The following is an 18,288-nucleotide window of genomic DNA, read 5'->3' as shown; positions in this document are numbered from 1 at the left end:
ATCTGTTGTGGGGATCAAGCCAGCAGCATGGCAGGGGATGGGGCCACAGCTTTTCTATAGTTCGGTTTCAGACCTAGAATGGGTGAGTGGTTGAAGAAAACCAAACATTTGTAGCACTTGAAGCCAACCAGAGGAAAAATTCTTTCAATCCATCAAAGTACACTTTTATGAGATCTTGGTTCTTATTTCCAGCTGCTGGAGCAGAAGTCTTCTACCGTGAAGATTCAAGTAGATAATCATGTTGTTTTTGTGAAAACCCACAGAATAAACTAACCAGCATTCTCGTTGTTTCTAGAACCCACATCTGTACTATAAATCTCTGCTATAGCTCACGCAGAGAAGTATCTCTCTTCCCTGGATTTCAGAACACCCACCTACAATAGTAATGGTCTCCACGATCAACTGTATAAGCTGAAGATATTTACTAAAAAACTAATAATCCTCTGATCATTTTAGAATATACCGTTTTTCTCCCTTTCCATTCCACCCCGCTATCCCCATACCTGATCCCCGTCCCAGCTCCCCTCCCCACCCCCTCTCCTACCCAGTTCCCTTTCTCCACCTACTTCTGATGTTTATTTCCCCTTCGGAGTTAGATTCAAGTATCCTCCATTGGGCCCTCCTTGTTACTTCTTTGTGTCTGTGGGTCGTAGCATGGTTATCCTGTATTTTATGGGTGATATCCACTTGTAAGTACATATCATGCATGGTATGTACATGTATTCTCTGATCATTCGGAAGAGTCAAAACTGCAGGAGCAAAGCCTTGCAGAGGTGAGGTGACTTTATCCTTCCTCTTTCAAGAGTGTTGGAAGGTTTGAAAGAATTGTGTAACAAAGACTCTTCAACCCCATTTTCTACTTAGCTTTGCATTTTTTTTCTTAAAAGTTCCTCCTCATAATGGAAGCTTCAGACTCATAAAAGTATATAGTATTTTTACAGATGATAAAATGAAATAAGGAGGGGTCAAGGCAATGCTGGTTAATATATTATCACTAAATTAAAAAATACTGACCTAGAATGTCTGTAAATGACCACACTCCATTTTATTGCATTTTATCTCAACTTTATAGTTGTAGGAACATCTGATGTTTATGTGTATGGGTATTTTGTTTGCCATTTTTCATGTATGTTTGTGTATCACTTGTGTGACTGGTGCCCTCAGAGGCCAGAATAGGGGGTTGGAACTCTGGAACTGGAGTTATAGATAGGTGTGAGCTTCCATGTGTTGGAAGCCGTTTGTGCTGCACCCAAAGAAGGCGCTGGCTTCCTGCTGATGATTCAGCAAACAGAGCTGTTATCCAGCCCGAGGGATGCAGTGCACACGTACCACACACATCACAGCCCGCTCTCGGGGCATGCTAATGAGATACTGGAGGGCACACCAATCAGGTAGCAACACGAGTCTTCTGGGCATTTATAAGCAGTGCACTTTTCTTCCACATGGTCCCCTGCTCAAGAGTACTGTACAATAAAGGTTGTTCGCAGAAGAATCCTGTTGTCGTGCGTCGTTCTTGCTGGAGAGACGTAGGGTGCGCAACAGCCATGTGGGTGCGGGGAATTGAACTTGGGTCCTCTGGAGGAAAACCCTGTGTGCTGGCTGTTCTAATGCCTGGGTGTGGCCCTAACCACCTCGAATCAGGAACTGGCTATAAACTGTATCTTAGTGGTCATCTCTGGTGTGCTACCCATCACATTATTGCCAAACTCCTAAGTCTACATATTTCTGTCATAAGAATTCATTGTTTTAAGACTTTCACAATTATAATTAAAAAGCAGTAATCAAGATATAAACAGTGACTAAGAGAAACCATCGAGGGGAACGTAGAGTAGAGAGAAGAGCAAAATGGTGGAAAAGCAAGTGGATTTCATGTGACAGTCGTGGGATGGGGAACCTTGAGCTGACAGAGGTTGTCCGGGTTGATCTCAAACTAAGGACCCTTGCCTGAGGTAGTTGACCTTTGGAGGAAGGTTAAGAAAGGTTCCTGGAAGATTTTAATTTTTTAATATTTTGTTTTAGTTTTTCAGAAGCAAGGTTCCTCTGTGTGGCACTGGCTGTCCTGGAACTGGCTCTGTAGACAAGGCTGGCCTAGAACTCAGACACCTGCCTACCTCTGCCTCTCTGCTGGAATTAAAGTAGAGTGTGTGTGTGAGCACGTTACTCACCACCCAGCAGATTCCTGGAAGACTGAGGGAGATTCCTGGTGAGTAACAGCTGCTTTAAGAGATCTGCTTTTCTAGTAAATAGAAACCTCGAGGCTTGTTTACCAGACAACAATCCTCTGTTTACCCCATTCTGTTTAGGACAATGTCGCTAGCACTGCCATTTTGGAGGAAGCAGGGATTTGGACCTGACAGGAATTAGTTTTGGATTTTGTTGTTGTTGTTGGCTGGCTGGCTGGTTTGTTGGTTTTTGAGACAAGGTCTCACTCTGTAGCCCTGGCTGATTAGGAATTTGTTTTGTAGACCAGGTTGGCCTGGAATTCACAAAGAGCTGTCTGCCCCTGCCTCCCTAATTCTGGGATTAAAGGCATGGACCACTGTGTGCTGCCCTCCTTATAGTGTTTTAAATTACTCATTTTTGTGTATTTGTAGATATATAGATATCCACACTACAGTGTGCTTGTGGAGTTCAGAGGACAATCAGTCTGTCTCTCCCAGGATGGAATTCAGGTCTTTAGTCTTAGCAGAAAGCACCTTTACCTGTTGAGCCATCTTTCTGGCCATGTAGGCTATTTTTATTGTTATTTTTGAAGCGAGGTTCATTGGCTGGCCTCTGTGGCCTAGGTTCAAAGGTATACATCATCACACCCAGGTCTGCTTTTAAAATTACAGTCCATTTTTATGGGATGGGTGTATATGTCACAGTGGACATCTAGAGGCCAAAGGACAACTTGCAGGAGTTAGTTCTCTCCTTCCACCATGTAGGGCCTTGGGTTTTAATCAAGTCATCGGGCTTGGTGGCAAGTGCAACTCTATCTTTAAAGTCCCATAAGAGATAACTGAATTGTACACATTTCAAAACTAGTAATAGAGCTTTTTTGGGTTTTTAAAAACGTCCCTAAAGAGAATAAAATATGGGGCAAAACAGGTTCTGGTATCTTGCTTTTGTTTTCAAAGATTCATCTTAAATTTCTTTTCCAATCCCACTATAAAGTAGAAGTGTAGGATTCTTAGATTACTTGAAGCCCTACCCCCACCCATTATTCTCATGTAAAGAATCATTTTCTGGGTCTTTTACCTTCTGTCTATAACAACTGACATATCTTAGGATCTATTTATTGCTACAGGGTTCAAGAAAGGCTCCCATATAATGACAGCCACATAGGAAAACTGCTAGAAAGGAGAAACACGTAGCTGGCAGCGCCCTTCCCATTTGTTTTTGAAGGGAAAGGAGTTAAGACCCGGGTCTACTTTTGCTGCCCAGGCTGGGGTCTCAGCTGCAGCAATGTTCCGGCCTCGACCTTCCACTTTACTGGGATTATAGGCATGAGTCAATCTCAGCACAATTCCTAGGGCTTCCGTGGTGGTTTGTTCTGCACAGGAACCAAAAACAAGGCCTAGGAGAGAGTTGCGCAGGAAGGCCTTCAACTACAGGGATGGAAATGGGGGAGGAACTCTCACATCGGGCGTAGTGGAGCCTGGACGGACAGTAGAGCTAAGGGACTGCAAACCTGGGGAGAGATCAGGGGGCTTCCTAGCCTCCCAGCTCTGCTTGGGGTTCCCAAGGGTGACATAGCCATCAGGGCTGTGACAAGGACCACCATCCTGCTTTTAGTAAGTACATCAGGGCGTCTCCTGCACATACTTCCTTGCCACGCCCTCGGGGTCCCTCCATTTCCAGCTCTTTCAGCAGGGCTACGGTGGCGTCCTCGGGTCCCAGCAAAGAGGAAGAGGCAGGGGAGCCTGCGGGGAGGGGTGGGCGGCGGCCGGAGGACACTGCGCAGCGCGCTTGCCCCTCCTGCCTCAGCAACGCCACCCTGCGGGAGGGCGGGGACGCGCGGCCGGAAGCGCCTTTCCCGGAAGGCAAGGGGGCGGCGCCGGCCTCAGGGAGGCTCGACCATGGCGGCGGCGCTCCCGGTGCTCACGGCCTGAGCAGAGCCTCGCCGCGGGAGGATGGCCTCGCTCGGGTCAGCCGCGGCTGGGGAGCCGGCGACCGGAGCTGAGGCGGAGCCAGGTCCTCCGGCCCCGCCGCCGCCTCCACCGCCGCCACCCGCCCCCTCGCCGTCCGCTCTCGGGCCGTTGTTGCCCCTGCAGCGTGAGCCGCTGTACAACTGGCAGGCCACCAAGGCGTCGCTGAAGGAGCGCTTCGCCTTCCTCTTCAACTCGGAGCTGCTGAGCGATGTGCGCTTCGTGCTCGGCAAGGGCCGAGGCGCGGCTGCCGCCGGGGGCCCTCAGCGCATCCCCGCCCACCGCTTCGTACTGGCGGCCGGCAGCGCGGTCTTCGACGCCATGTTCAACGGCGGCATGGCTACGACGTCGGCCGAGATCGAGCTGCCGGACGTGGAGCCCGCTGCCTTCCTGGCGCTGCTGAGGTGAGCGCCGGGCGCGCCGAGCCGGTGGCCCGCGGCCTGCGCCGACTCCCGGGTGACCTTGGGCCAGGCGAGCCGGCCTCCCTCAGTTCCTCCCCGGCCGGCGGTGCTGGAGAAGGTCTGGTGTTTTCAGGTTCTTCACGGTTTGTCGTCAGGACTCTGGAAAATAATAGCCATAGCTGGTAACAGGCTGACACAGGCTTCTGTAGCCACGGCAGCATTTATTGTTTTCTAAAACCCGCTGCTGGTGTTGAGTTTGCTTTCTGATGATCTGAGAGTAGGAGCTAGGTAGCTGATTGGTTTTCTTTAACTGAAGGGAGTAGCATTTTGGTGTTGTTAGGTTTTAATCACAACCGTCCTGTTGGGGAGGCACGTTCTGTTGTTTACCTCAGTTTTACAAATGGGACTGAGGCCCAGGAAAATAACTCATCCAAGGTAATGGAGCCAGCTCCCAGAGGACCATGTGTGTTTCATTATCCGAGGATGGTTTTGGTTGCCCGAGTGATGTGTTGTTTCTGAGATAGCAGAGTTTTGAGTAATTCTGACGTAAACAGGCAAGTCAGTGGGACACAAGAATCCACAGAGGCTCACAGCTTCATCATGAAAATGCATACGGAGTGAGATATAAAGTTCACACAAGAAATAAATATTAAATTCACATTAATAAATGGATAAAGGACAAGATAAATGGAAAAGAAAAAATACAGCTAAAGAATGGTTGATCTCATTAGTAAATGAGGAAATGCAACTTAAAACAATAAAGTGTTTTCTCCTTATCATGAGCCCCACCATTTGGGGCAGAGCATTTGGGCATTTGGAGTTTTGGCTTTTCTTGGACCAGGGCTCATTATGTAGACTTGGCTGACTTGGGACTTGATAAGTATTCCAAGCTGGCTTCGAATTCAGCTAACTTGTCATTGTCATCACCTGAGTGCTGGCCCACCCAGAAATTTAAAAGATGACTGTAAGAACACTTTCTGACAAAGATTATCATAAAAAGCCTTTGGAAAATAATTGGATGCCTTAGATTTCCTTTCTACACTTAGAAAACAATAATGTAGAAAGAAATTGAGCTAAGGGAATAAATAATTCAATAATCATAGGTCTACTTGATTGGAATATAATGCTTCAATGTATTTGAATTTATTGGGGAGAGGTGTGCAACCTACGGGCTAGTATTTAAATCATTTGGATTTTGAATTTGACCAGGAAGACTGGATATAGCTTGCTAATTTATGTAGCTTAGAAGCCTTTCTTAAAACGATAAGCCAGAGAGGTGGCTGAGTGGGTGAAGGCTCCTGTTGCCAAGCTGTGGAGGACCTGAGGTCCCTGTGGCCTTGTAAGGAAAGGGAGAACTTACTCCTTCCTGCAAGTTGTCCTCTGACCTCTAGATGTGTGCTGCAGTGTACCTGCCTCCACACACATGCAGGGAAAAATGGTTCTTTTGCCACCTGTATCATGACCCACTGGAATGAATGCTAAATTAGTAGATGTCTCCTTTTGGTATCATATTTGGAGGTGAAACCTTAAAGCATTTTTATACTTTTCCTAAGTGAAATTTACACTGGCTAAATTTGAGAGCCATGGAGCTAAACTATTAGGCACTCTTTTATTGATAGAGCTAGAATAAATTTATGGAGGGGGCTATTCATGCTCTTGTTTTTAATTTGTATTTTCATTGAGTGTGCTAATCAGTTTTCATAGGAAATAAATTAATTTTAGGACCCTTAAAATATACAGTCCCATTTGATTTCTCTCTTTCTTTTTAAGTTAATTATTTTCCTGATAGTCAGGTTCTGGTCATTTTTCTAGACTAATTTTTACTTAGGTATTGATTATCTTTAAGACTTGTGGGACAACAGGCAGTGGAGCTTGCTGAACTGGAAAAGTGAGGGAGCTGAGGCAGATTTTTTTTACAACCGAAATTAACATTACCTACAGGCTTCTCAACTTAAGTTTAAACTAATAATCTGCTCAGTTAAAGCACTCTCACTTATAAATGATGTTCTTGTTCCATTGGCATATACTGTGTCTCCTCGTGCCGCTTAATTTTCAGTGTAGGAATCAGCAGTGGACAAGAAAAAAGTCCCTGTTCTCACAAAGTGAGTAATTACGTAAGGGAACTAGACACAACGTCAGGACTGACAGTGTTTTGAAGGAAATGATGAAGCCACGAGAGAAAGCTAAGGGGTGGGGCATGTTTTAGGCCTTAATCTCTCCTGTTAGAGAAACTACTGGAGTAAACCGTCGAGGTTTGAGTAGATAAAAAGAGATAGGTGATAGTGGTAAAAAGGATGGGCCAGACTGAGGAAAGCTTAAGAGGGTTTTCAGTGGAGTGTTGTGGTCCTATTTACACTAAAAACATCACCTGTCAGTTATTTGGAGGTTAGACAGGAGACAGGGGAGTAAAATGGGAAAGGGATAAGTTAGAGGTTGTGTTGTACTCTACTCAGATAAGAGATGTGTTGAGCTGCCGGGGAGGCATGGATATGATAAGTGGTCAGATTCCAGTTATATTTTGAAGGTGGGATCAGAGGAAGTTAAGAATGAATGGTATTTAAATGATTTAACTGAAATCAACTTGGGAAAGAAGTGGATTGTGAAAGGTACAAGGCTGAACCCTGAGATCTTGAAGCACATAGAGATGTAGGCAGGGAAAGGGAGCATGCATCAAAACAGGCAGCTGTCAGTGAAATGAGAAAGGAAGCTGGAGCCCCACATCAAGTCAAAGAGAATATTTGGAAATGAGAGTGGAAAACTTTGTCAGCCGTGGAAGCTGTTAAATGGTACTGAAGGTTGGGTAAAGTGAAGAGAATTCCTGATGGTGTGATGTAAGGTGTTGATATCCAACACTAATGCATGCGCTCTCAATTCCTTGGGGGTGGAGGTGTGCTTCTGGCTTTGATTTCAGGCAGTAGTTTTAGTGCTCCTCTTTGGGGCAGAGTTCTCAGTTTTCGACCATCCTGGGGTAGTCTGCATTTGTCTTTAGCCAAGCTACTGCTGTCTTTGGACTTGGCTGTCTTCCTGTTGTTAGTGTCTCCCACCCAGCATGCTTCTCTGCAGTTTCTCTCCCTTTTAGGAACTGTTGGATGAAGTTTAGTGCTTTACAGCTATTAAAGGCCATTGTGATATCATCTTCCCCTTTCCTCTGTCCATTCAGTGTCCCCACCTAATTACTGGTGGCATTTTTCTTATTTCAGTGTCTGCCTTCCAAGGCCTCTTCTAACTGTATAGCTTCTTCCTAGAAGACAGTAATTATTACACTTCAGGTAATAATTTTGGGCTTTGCGTTTTTTATTAAATCACTGTTCCCTTCCCCTACAGGCAAATTTGCACCCTAGCTCATTTAATCTCTCGGCATGTTTTGGTTGCATGTTACTTTAGAACAAACCATTCCAACAACTGGTGGTTTTAAACAGTCATTTCATTATCTTTAGAGCTGTGAATTGATGGGATCACCCAATTGTTTGGCATATCTTTAAGGTTTCAGGAATTGATTTCAGATAACTTCTAGGGCTGTGGTCATATGGAGGGTTTGACTCCGATTCTGGATGATTTTCAAGTAGTTTGAGATCATTTCAGCAAGCTTGATTTCTTGAACAAAAATAGGAGCTTCTAGGTGTTCTTAAAGTGTAGGCTAAACTGATGTGTTTGCAGCGCTACATCAAGCTGATTGTGAATGGGGATCATGTATAAACCAGCAAAGATCTTTGTCCCAGCATTAATATTGGAAGGCATGACCTAATGTGGGCTTCTTAGGTGGTTATTGTATCTTAGTGTCTGGTTGATACTTCTGATCTTATGGCATTACTTCTTAAGCATTCTTATAAACTTACTATGGACAAATCTATCTTGCTCATTTTTGTAGCACTGTTTGTTATCTATTACTGTGCCTAATGATATACATAGTCCTTCAAAAACTGTTTTTGAATAAAATGGATCATTGATAAACAAAGTTCTTCAGATATGATCTTTTATGCTCTTTCTAACATGAGATTAAGTTTTCATTCTGTCCTTTCAAAAATGTTTAATTCAGGGCTGAAGGAACGTGAGGCCTGAATTTGGTTCCCAGAGAGCCTACATCAAAATGCTAGACGTAGTAGGCATGTACTTGAAGTCTCAGTGCTGGGAAGGCTAATTCAGGAGAAACCCCGGGGCTCCCTGGCCTTTCTGGTGTAATTAGTGAGTTCCAGGGTACTGAGACTGCCTTCAGAGGAGATGGATGTTATTCTAGAGGTTGACCTCTAAACCCACCCACTACATATGCATCCACACAAGAATACACATACATGACATTATTTTAATTAGCCAGGTGTGGAGGCACACGGGCGTCACCCCAACATTTGGGAAGTGGAGGCTTAAGGATCAGAAAAAACGTCAAAGCCTAAAACAGCTACAGAAGACACTATCTTAAAATTTTCTTAAATCATATTAAATAAAACCTTAGATTTTATCTTGTTGGAGACCATCTTTGGGGTGGAGATAAGGAAACAGATATACTTTAATGACATTGAATCATTTCTCTGTGTTTTTGTTGACAATTAAAGGTTGTGGCTGAGAGCTTGAGTTGTCTCTTCAGAATACAGAGTGTGCCTGTGTTATGGTGCCTACTGTGCAAGCCTGGCAGTCTAAGCTGAGCCAATTCCACAGATCATTTCACCTACATGCATACTGTGATACCATGCATGCAGACTAAGAGTTAAAATTCACATGCAAAGAATTGTGGTGATGTTATGACATGTTTTAGTTGTATCTTTTGTAGTTTTTCTTAATTATGATAAAAATCTAATTGGGGCTAGAGAGATAGTTCAGTGATTAAGAGTACTTATTGCTCTTGTAGGCATCAAGATTTGATTCCCAGCACCCATAGGACAGATCACAACTACCTATAACTTCAATTCCAGGGAATCTAAGACTCTTCTGGCCTTTGCAGGCTCTTGCATTCCAAGTGGTACAAAAACTTACTGAACCTCATATACATTATAAATAGATAGATCTTTAAATAAAAAGAAATCCTACTGATTAAATATATTTCAGAGAATATATGTAAATGAAATATGAGCAAGATGATTCTTAGATTTTTAGTAAGTTTTCTTATTAGAAATAAGAATACTAGCCGGGTGGTAGTGGTGGTGCATGCTTTTAATCCTAGCACTTAGGTAGCAGAGGCAAATTTTTGAGTTCAAGGCCAGCCTACAGAGAGAGTTCCAAGACAGCCAGGGCTACACAGAGAAACCTTGTCTCAAAAGCAAAAAACAATAAAAACAAAGGACGAAAGAAGTAGAAAAATTAAAATATACCCCACGACATTGATGTTACTTAGAAACTTTTACCTAGTGTGTTAACATGTGTATACATTAAAACTTAAATGCACTGCCCATACTTTGTTTACTACTGTAGGGGGAAAATTCCCTTTTTGATTGTTTATAGTCCAGTATTTACTTTTAACTTAAATTCTCAAAAATAATTTAAAGTGTCTTACAAGAAATCTAAGGATAAAAACTAAAATAGAACTAAGTAAGGTTAATAAAAAGAAAAAAGTATGTTGTGATCAAGCCACAGCTTTCATTTGTAATTATCTTAGCAACAAATGTACAAGAAGGAAACTTGCTTGATCAGTTACAATTCATGATATCTCTAGACTTTAAAATAACTACTTAGGGGATCTGTACTCTAATATTGAGAACAATAATGAAACCGAATATCCCAGTTGAATTGCTTTTATAGAGAAGGAATTAGTATAATAATGAATGTCTGCAAGCAATGGCTTTAGACACTGGTGATCCTTTACTATAATAATGACTGTGTTCCTTGATATAAGCTAAAGATTATAACTAAAGTGGACTTTTTATTAAACTCAGTTTGAATGTGAAGGGTCACATGCAGAATAATCTAAAACACAATTTTTTTTTTACTTAGAATGTCTTCACAGAAGTTTCATGCCGGCCTAAATTGGAGCTCCCAAACATAGATTCATACGTACTTCAGCTTTGTGTCCTTGTCTTCCATCTCTCTCAATTAAATGATTACTGATAAATGTGAAAGACAATGTGCCTGGTAGAAGAAAAGGGGATGGTTTGGAATGGCCAATGTGTAGAAAATAGACAATGTACTTAGAAGTTATGTGGATAGAGTGAGAGTGGCTGACTGGGGGGCCCATAATCCAGTCCATAGTAGGAGCCTAGTGGAGCCAGGAACTGCTCTGGTAGAACCCCCCCAAACCCCCCAAATTGGTACTAAAGAAGGTGGGAGGGAGCCTAATGCCTACGACACAAATTATTGTAAAGACTGACCCCCAGCCACGTGCTGATAACAACTGAAGGTTCCTCTGTAAACCTGAGCAAACTGCCTGGCAACAAATAGAACTGCTGGTATGATTTTGGAACCTCTGGTTAAAGCTCTCATAATGACATAAAGGGTCCTTGATCTCAAGGCAAGGTGCTGGTCATAAGCTTCCACATACCCGGAGCTCACAGCCTAGCCTTTGCATTTCCAAGATGTTTTTACATGGAAACAGACCAGCTACTAATTCCTGAACTTGGAGATACAGAAAATCAGAATGTGAATGACAAAGACAAACAAAACATAGGAATTTCAAAGAATCATGGACTTGAGGGGCAAGAAGACTTAAAAGTTTCTACTACATGTCTTAAAAACGAGAACAGGCTTTGTATCCACAAAGCTAAGACATAAAGTTGCGAAGGGAAGAAAAAGGAATAATCAAGAAGGCGGCAGGAGGTTTGAGAAATGTGGATGTGATTGCTGAGGAGAAAGGTAGGGTTGTAACAAAGGAAAAGAAATACTCTGCCAGTTGGGGTGCACGCCTTTAATACCAGCTTGGTCTACACAGTGAGCTCCAGTACAGCCGGGGCTGCACAGAGAAGCCCTGTCTCAGAAAACCAACCAAACAAACAAACAAAAAGCCTCAGAGAAAGAAATATTCCGAAATACAAAAGAAAACTTTTTTATTAAAGAAAAGTAGACCATACATTAGCAAGCAGCTCAGGCTAATCTTTGTTGGGCTCTACTGAAAATGATTTGTTTTAGCTTGTGTTCGCTCTCACTAACATGACAAATAGATGTCATTCTCATCTCTAGAGAGTCACACCGTAATATGCTTAATATGTGGTTACATACCAAATAAATGATAGCACTGGTTCAGACCCACACAATTTCTTTCTCTTCTCCTCCTCCTCACATGTGTTATAGGTAGACATTTGGTTGAGTCCACCAATATGGAACCTGTGGAATCAACTGGATTGTTAAATTACTTTATTCCTCTAAAGCACTCTAGTCTGTGGTCATTGTGCTAATTTTGGAATGGCTATGAAAGGCTTTAAGGAAGGTTCTGATATCAAGAAATAAATGAATCGTTTAACATTTGGAGATGTGACTTTCGTGATGAGGGAGACATTAGTGAACCACTGTTGTAAGCAGCTGTGGAGTGAGTGCTACATGGAGCCCAAGGTTTGGCTTAGGGATGTGTGTTTATAATCCTGTCTCTTGAGTATCTTACCCTCCTGAAAATGGAAATACTTTGTACCTCTGAGGAGTAAGAATCAGATGTCTGTGCAGGTGCTTCTTATCCTGATGCAAATTTCTGGTGTTTTTCTTTTTCTTTCTTTTTTTTTTTTTTGTTTGCTCATTAAAGTTTAATTCTGATGGATTACTTGTCTAAAACAATGCTGATTGTCTATTTAACTTTTTAATTTCTTTTCAGATTTTTGTACTCAGATGAAGTTCAAATTGGTCCAGAAACTGTTATGACCACTCTTTACACTGCTAAGAAATATGCAGTCCCTGCCTTGGAAGCACATTGCGTAGAATTTCTCACTAAACATCTTAGGGCAGATAATGCCTTTATGTTGCTTACTCAGGTAAGTAAATATAGGTAAAAAATAGCCTACAAATTGAGCCTAAGCTGGTTTAGGTGGCACACATTTTTAGATCCAGCACTTGGAAGGCAGAGGCAGGCAGATTTCTATTAGTTTGAGGTTAGCAACGTCTACATAGTAAGTTCCAGGACAGCTGGGACTACACAGAGAAACCATGTCATAAAAAAACAACAAAAATCTGTTTGATAGATTTTCACTTTATAAAAATGCACTAAATTTCTTTAAGAATGAATGAATTCTGGTTATAGACTGCATCACATACTACAAGGAAAATGTTACAAAAATAGGACTAGGACAAAGTTACAAAACTGAAATCAGCCAACAAACTAATAAATAATGTATTAATTTTGTTTTTACCAAATTACTATCTTCATTTGTAGGAAATTTTAAAAGGCCACAATATATGCAATTTACTTTCCTGGCTCACCCCCCACAAATGAGTATATTTGCTCTCCCTACAAAACACAGGTTTGTATAGAGGGAAAGAATGAGCAGGTACAGTAGGTAATTTTTAGATATGTAATCGGGAGGTGTGTGTGTGTGTGTGTGTGTGTGTGTTATGGGAGAATTACATAAGATAATACTTTTTTATTATTTAAAGCTAACATTAGATTGGCAAAGCAAATTAATATAAACAAGCCTAATATATAATCAAAAGAGAACATTGTTCAGTTGTATCTGAATTGCTAAATCTTGAGTTAAGAAACAACTTAGTGAAGTGCTTGTGATAAAGTCAAATCTGTTAACATTCACATGAAAGTATCTAACCAGCATTGATGGGCAGAGGCAGGTAAGAGCCAAGTAGCTTAGCTTAGCTGTTGGTTCAGAGAGAGACCCTGTTTCAAAAAAATATGGTGAACAGTGGTAGAAGAAAGCACTGGACATCCTCCTCTGGCCTCTGTGTGCACATAAATGGACATATCCCCACACGTATATGCTCACATGTACTGTACATATGTGTGACACATACACAGAAACTCAATTATTAAATCCTTTAAAATTTTGCTGTGGCTAAAGAGATGGCTCAGCAGTTAAAGAGTATTTGCTGTTCTCATAGAGGACCTAAATCAGACCTACATGGTGTCTCAGTCTTCTGTAATTCCAGTTCAGGGAATCCAATGCTTTCTTTTTCTGTACAGGACCAAGCACACACACAGTACACATACATACATACATGTAAAACACTCATAAAAATAAATCTTTAAGAAGAGAATTTTACTGAAAATTAAGTGAAGACCTATCAGTCATGTCAGGTTATGGGTGTAATTTCTGGTCCTCCCATTTTAGTGGGCGCCAGGGTTTGACCTAAAGTGGCTAAGCCTACATAGCAGATGCCTTTGCCCACTAACCATCCCTCTAGCCCCTCAGTGTCCTTTAAGGAGAATCATTCTGTCTTAAACTCTAAAGATACTGGTTTGTAAGCCTGTATCTAAAATCTGTACTCACATTTTTAATCATTCAGTTCAGTTATGAATTGGAGGCAAAGATTTTGTGATTGTATAAAAATATTAAATTTCTTTATTCTGAAAACTTACGGCTATGTGTTAATTTAAATAATTTTATAAATTAATTTTAAGTCATTTTTTCCATGAATGCATCTATATATTCTATATTGAAGTATGTGCAAGTATCTCTTACCTTTTGAATATCAATTTGCAAGACAAGCCTATTCCTATTTTAAAACAATTAGTACATAACATTAAGATTCTTGGTGATGTGCTTAGTCAGGCAATGTTCTAGTGGGTCTGGAAACTAGACCTCAAAGTTCCCTACCTCAGTCCAGACACAGTGCCATCACACTGCTCTGGAAATGTTTAAGTAGTGGGCATTTACACTGACCTCCAAACCCCATGTGTGCTCTCCTGCATACACATACTCATACCCACACGCATAGACACAATTCTCAGTATTTAAGAAACAAAGGTCAGCACCTAAGTATGGTGTTCTGGTTTAGAGGGAAGTTTAAAAATCAAGTATCTTGACCAACAAACTTCAGTAGGCTTACCAGTCTGTTTCAGTCTACTTACCAAATAATAAAAGCACATGTGCCATAACCCAGTTCCTGCTTATGTTCATCAAACAGAGTACAAACAGAAGGGTTTAAATTATTATGTGAATATATGTAGTAACAACCGTGCTGCGTTCCATATAGGCCCTTGAACTATTTCTACTATAAAATACTTTTTTCCCCCTATTAAAACCAATCATCTCTGCCTAAGCACATGAAATTACAGTGCTGTGAGGGACAGGAGTATGGGTTTGTGACAGAAGAAAAACATACAAACATTTATTTGCCTTAACTCTATGTATTAACTCAAGATATAAATAAGCCTATGAATAATATGTTCATGAATATGTATGTGTGTGTGTGTGTGTGTGTGTGTGTGTGTGTGTGTGTGTGTGTGTGTGTGTGTGTGATGTAAATTCTTACTGCCAACGAAAATGTTTTCATTCAGCACAAAATACATTTGAAACTCAGGACAGCTAATGAATTGGTAGGTATAAGACCGTGAAGTAGTGAGACCACAGAATTAGTCTCACAGAATTAGTGCATTAGCTCAGTGTATTTGTACCATGCCAGTAAATAAAGCAAAGGGAAGTTATGCACCGCCCTTCCCAGAGGAGATTACAAGAGCAGACAGGTAGAGGTGACCATGCTGAAGAAGCAGCTGTGGGACACTTCTCAGCCTGAAGAAGATGGCAGGGCATCCTGACAGTTGTAACTGAACTGATGCTGGTTTCTAGTGAAAACATTTCAACCTACGTTTTTTAAATCCTAGACTCTCTTTCCCTTGTGATGCTTGTGATTTGCAAGTTTAAAGTGCTCTCTGCTCTTGTTACTTAACCAGACAACAAACTGCTTGAAAATCCATTTTTTTAATGTTTTGCAGAATGAATCCTTTTTCATTGAAGAGGTGTTTTCACTATAGGCAGTGTCTCCTCATATGAGGGTCATACCACTTGTTCTGTTTACATAGTCTAGGTTTACTGTTCTCTTGTGTACAAGAGGAGTTAAAATATATTTCTACTTTATGTAATCAAGAGTGATAACAAGTCTATGTAATCAAGAGTGATAACAAAACTCAGTGATATGATGCTTGCTGATTGAGTGATGTTTTGTATCTTTAAAGAAGTAAATTGTTGTAGTATACTAAAATTAGTTGGGTGCCTGGGGCTCCAAAATTCTTAATACAGCTCCCATTACTACAGGAAATGTTTTTAAAAAACTTGTGATATCTTTTAATTCTTGACAGTTGATGTACTAGTTACCAGGGATGGTAAGACTAAAGTTCTAAGTACTAGACTGCAGCATACCTAACTAGATGATCTTAGACAAATAAGTGAACAGCACTGAATTATTTGATATGCTTTACCTAATCTATAAAGTTTGTTAAGGATCAGACTAAAGTAATTCATGGAAAAGTAGGCAGTAATTTATATGCATGTGAAAGTAAAAATAACAAGATGGGTTGATGCTGTGAAACAGTGTTCTTTAGCCCTCCATTTCTCATTGTCAGTATTCTGCATAGTTAGCAATTGCAACTGTGTACAGTATGAACTTGGAATGTGCACAGCCTGAGGTAAAGTAACTGAAAGTAAGACTGTTTGTTGTTCTAGGCGCGGTTGTTCGATGAGCCTCAGCTGGCTAGTCTTTGTCTGGACACGATAGACAAAAGCACAGTGGATGCAATAAGCGCGGAAGGGTTCACCGACATCGACATAGGTGAGTCCCAGTGCTCCAGTGGACACTGCGCTGGCTTTCCACACCGCTGATGGCCTGCCTCCTCCAGGAGTTGTGCTTTCTTTCATCTGAGTGAGAGTACTCTTGAATCCTTACTACCTCAGTGTGTCCCCAGGTACTAAGTAACTAAGATTGTTCATCATCGTGGGATTGTCCTAGGGTCCTAGAGCAAATAAACAGAAGAGCTGGCTGGTTGTTCAGGTGGTAGAGGACCAGGAAGTTGACAGGTTAGGATTTGAACTTTGTTTTGCAGGAGAGGAGAGAGCGGATTCCTATAGCTTTGTCTTTTTAAGGTGAATTAAAATTAGTCCCTCTCTTTTGGGATTGAAATTCATATATATATTGCCTGCTTCATTTGTAGATTTTTTTTTTTTTAAAGGCATTCCATACAACAGTCAAAAGAGAAATGTTCATTTCCTTCCCTATGTTAGAATTCCTCAGTTCCTTTCTGGCTGTTTTTAGTCTTCATCAAGAAATCTGATGCTCTAAAAAATTTTTATTCCTCTCATCCACAAAAGACAATGTTGTTAAATATATTTATTTTTAGGCCTGATTGCTTAGTCTCGGTTATTCTTTTTCATTAGCCCCACATGCTGTCTCACCTGCAAACAAATCCTACAAGTGACTATTTCTTATCTGCTGCTACCATATAAGCCAGCGTTCTTTCTCATTGGGATGACTTAGAATGATTTTTGTAACTGAAAAAAATCAGATTATATTACTTCTGTTTCCACTGCAGGAAGAATATAATTCAAACTTTTTATAACTCTTAGAAGATCAGGCCCTGTGTAAGGCAGAGATTGGGCTTGGTTATAGTAACAAACCCCAAAGTGCTGTCTGGCTCAAACACAAACACAAAGTCATTTTGTATTCATGTAATGGTCCATAGAGAGTGTCATCAGCAGGTACCTCTCAGGCCTGATTACTGTCTGTATCTTGCTAGCAGATGGGAGGGAAAATATCCACTTGGGTCTAAGAGAAATAGCATCCTTATTTCATTGTCCAGAGTTCAGTCACATGATCCACCTGATTTCATGGCAAGCTAGGATGTACAGGCTACTTACTTCCTAAGACAAGAGAGAACATAATTGTAATTAACAGCTCAAGCTCAGCACAACTGGCTAGCCTCCTGCCTCTTGTCCATTCCTGTTCTGTTTACACCAGACAGGAGTCATTATCTTTCAAGACTTTGTATTTGTTGCTCATTCTGACTGGACTTTTTTTATATGGCTACCTGTTTTTAATTACTCCATTTACAGGTTAACTGAGACTTGAGATAGACTAGCTCCGACCTACTTAATTAAATAACTTAATAAAATTCCTGTTCCTTTACTCTGTTTTTTTTTTTTAATTCCTATTTGATAGTCTTAACTAGGTGTTCATCTTTTCTTAAGTGTTGGTTGTTTGCTCTCTTCTCCTAGAGGATGCTCTCCCTGAAGGCAGAGGCGTTGTCTTGTTTACCACTTATTTGTAGCACAGAAAACAGCAGAACCCCCTAGTACACGTTGAGTTACCTGACCAGCTAAATGTTGTGTCCCTGGATGTGTGTAATTTTCAGTCAGGAAGCCAGGCTGATTCATTTAAAACATAACGCAGCTCAACTCAGACCACTGTGGTGAGTTGTGTAAGAACTGGCACCTTACCCTTTTCTGTATGTGACTGTCCTCTTCTATAGCTAATATGACATTCCACTGTCAGTTTACTGTTCATTGCTCAGTGCTCTGGGAAGAATTTATACATTGTGTTTTATTGATGGGCAAGGGCTAGGAGGTTGTTGAGCTGTTAATGAAGCATTGTTAAATCTTAATTGTTTCTTGTTAAGCTGTCAAATGCTCCATTGTTTTTCATCTACTTGTAAAATCGCACTACCTGCATCTGAATGATTTATATGTGGCAACTGTTTTATAAATAGCTTTTATATTTTTCATCCCTGGGATGAAGTCTAAGAGCCTGGGAATCTTAAAGTATGAGTGCTTAGCTGAGTAGATTTGCTGATTTGTTTAACACCCAGTGTTATATTATGTTTATGACTCATAATTTTTAAAAAAACCCATCTGCCAATAGAAACCTGCCAGTAGGACCTGTGTGTCCCTCCACCTATTTCCACACTGGAGACCAAT

The 18,288-nt window shown here is 41.1% G+C and overlaps 1 protein-coding gene across 1 annotated transcript in view; it reads left to right on the top strand.

Annotated features, from left to right (window-relative positions):
- Positions 1-4,038: 4,038 nt before the first annotated feature.
- The window catches only part of BTBD1 (BTB domain containing 1), a 33,453-nt gene continuing 19,203 nt past the window's right edge, over positions 4,039-18,288 (top strand). Inside the window, exons 1-3 of the mRNA XM_080915084.1 lie at positions 4,039-4,534; positions 12,252-12,408; positions 16,045-16,150. Of these exons, the coding sequence (XP_080771210.1) occupies positions 4,116-4,534; positions 12,252-12,408; positions 16,045-16,150 (682 nt within the window). The 5' untranslated portion in view covers positions 4,039-4,115. The remainder of the gene's footprint in view (positions 4,535-12,251; positions 12,409-16,044; positions 16,151-18,288) is intronic.

This window comes from Micromys minutus, assembly GCF_963924665.1.
Source record: "Micromys minutus genome assembly, chromosome: 3".
Classification (NCBI taxonomy): Eukaryota; Metazoa; Chordata; class Mammalia; order Rodentia; family Muridae; genus Micromys; species Micromys minutus.
The sequence above is the reverse complement of the archived record's forward strand: the minus strand, read 5'-3'. Positions and strand labels throughout refer to the sequence as shown.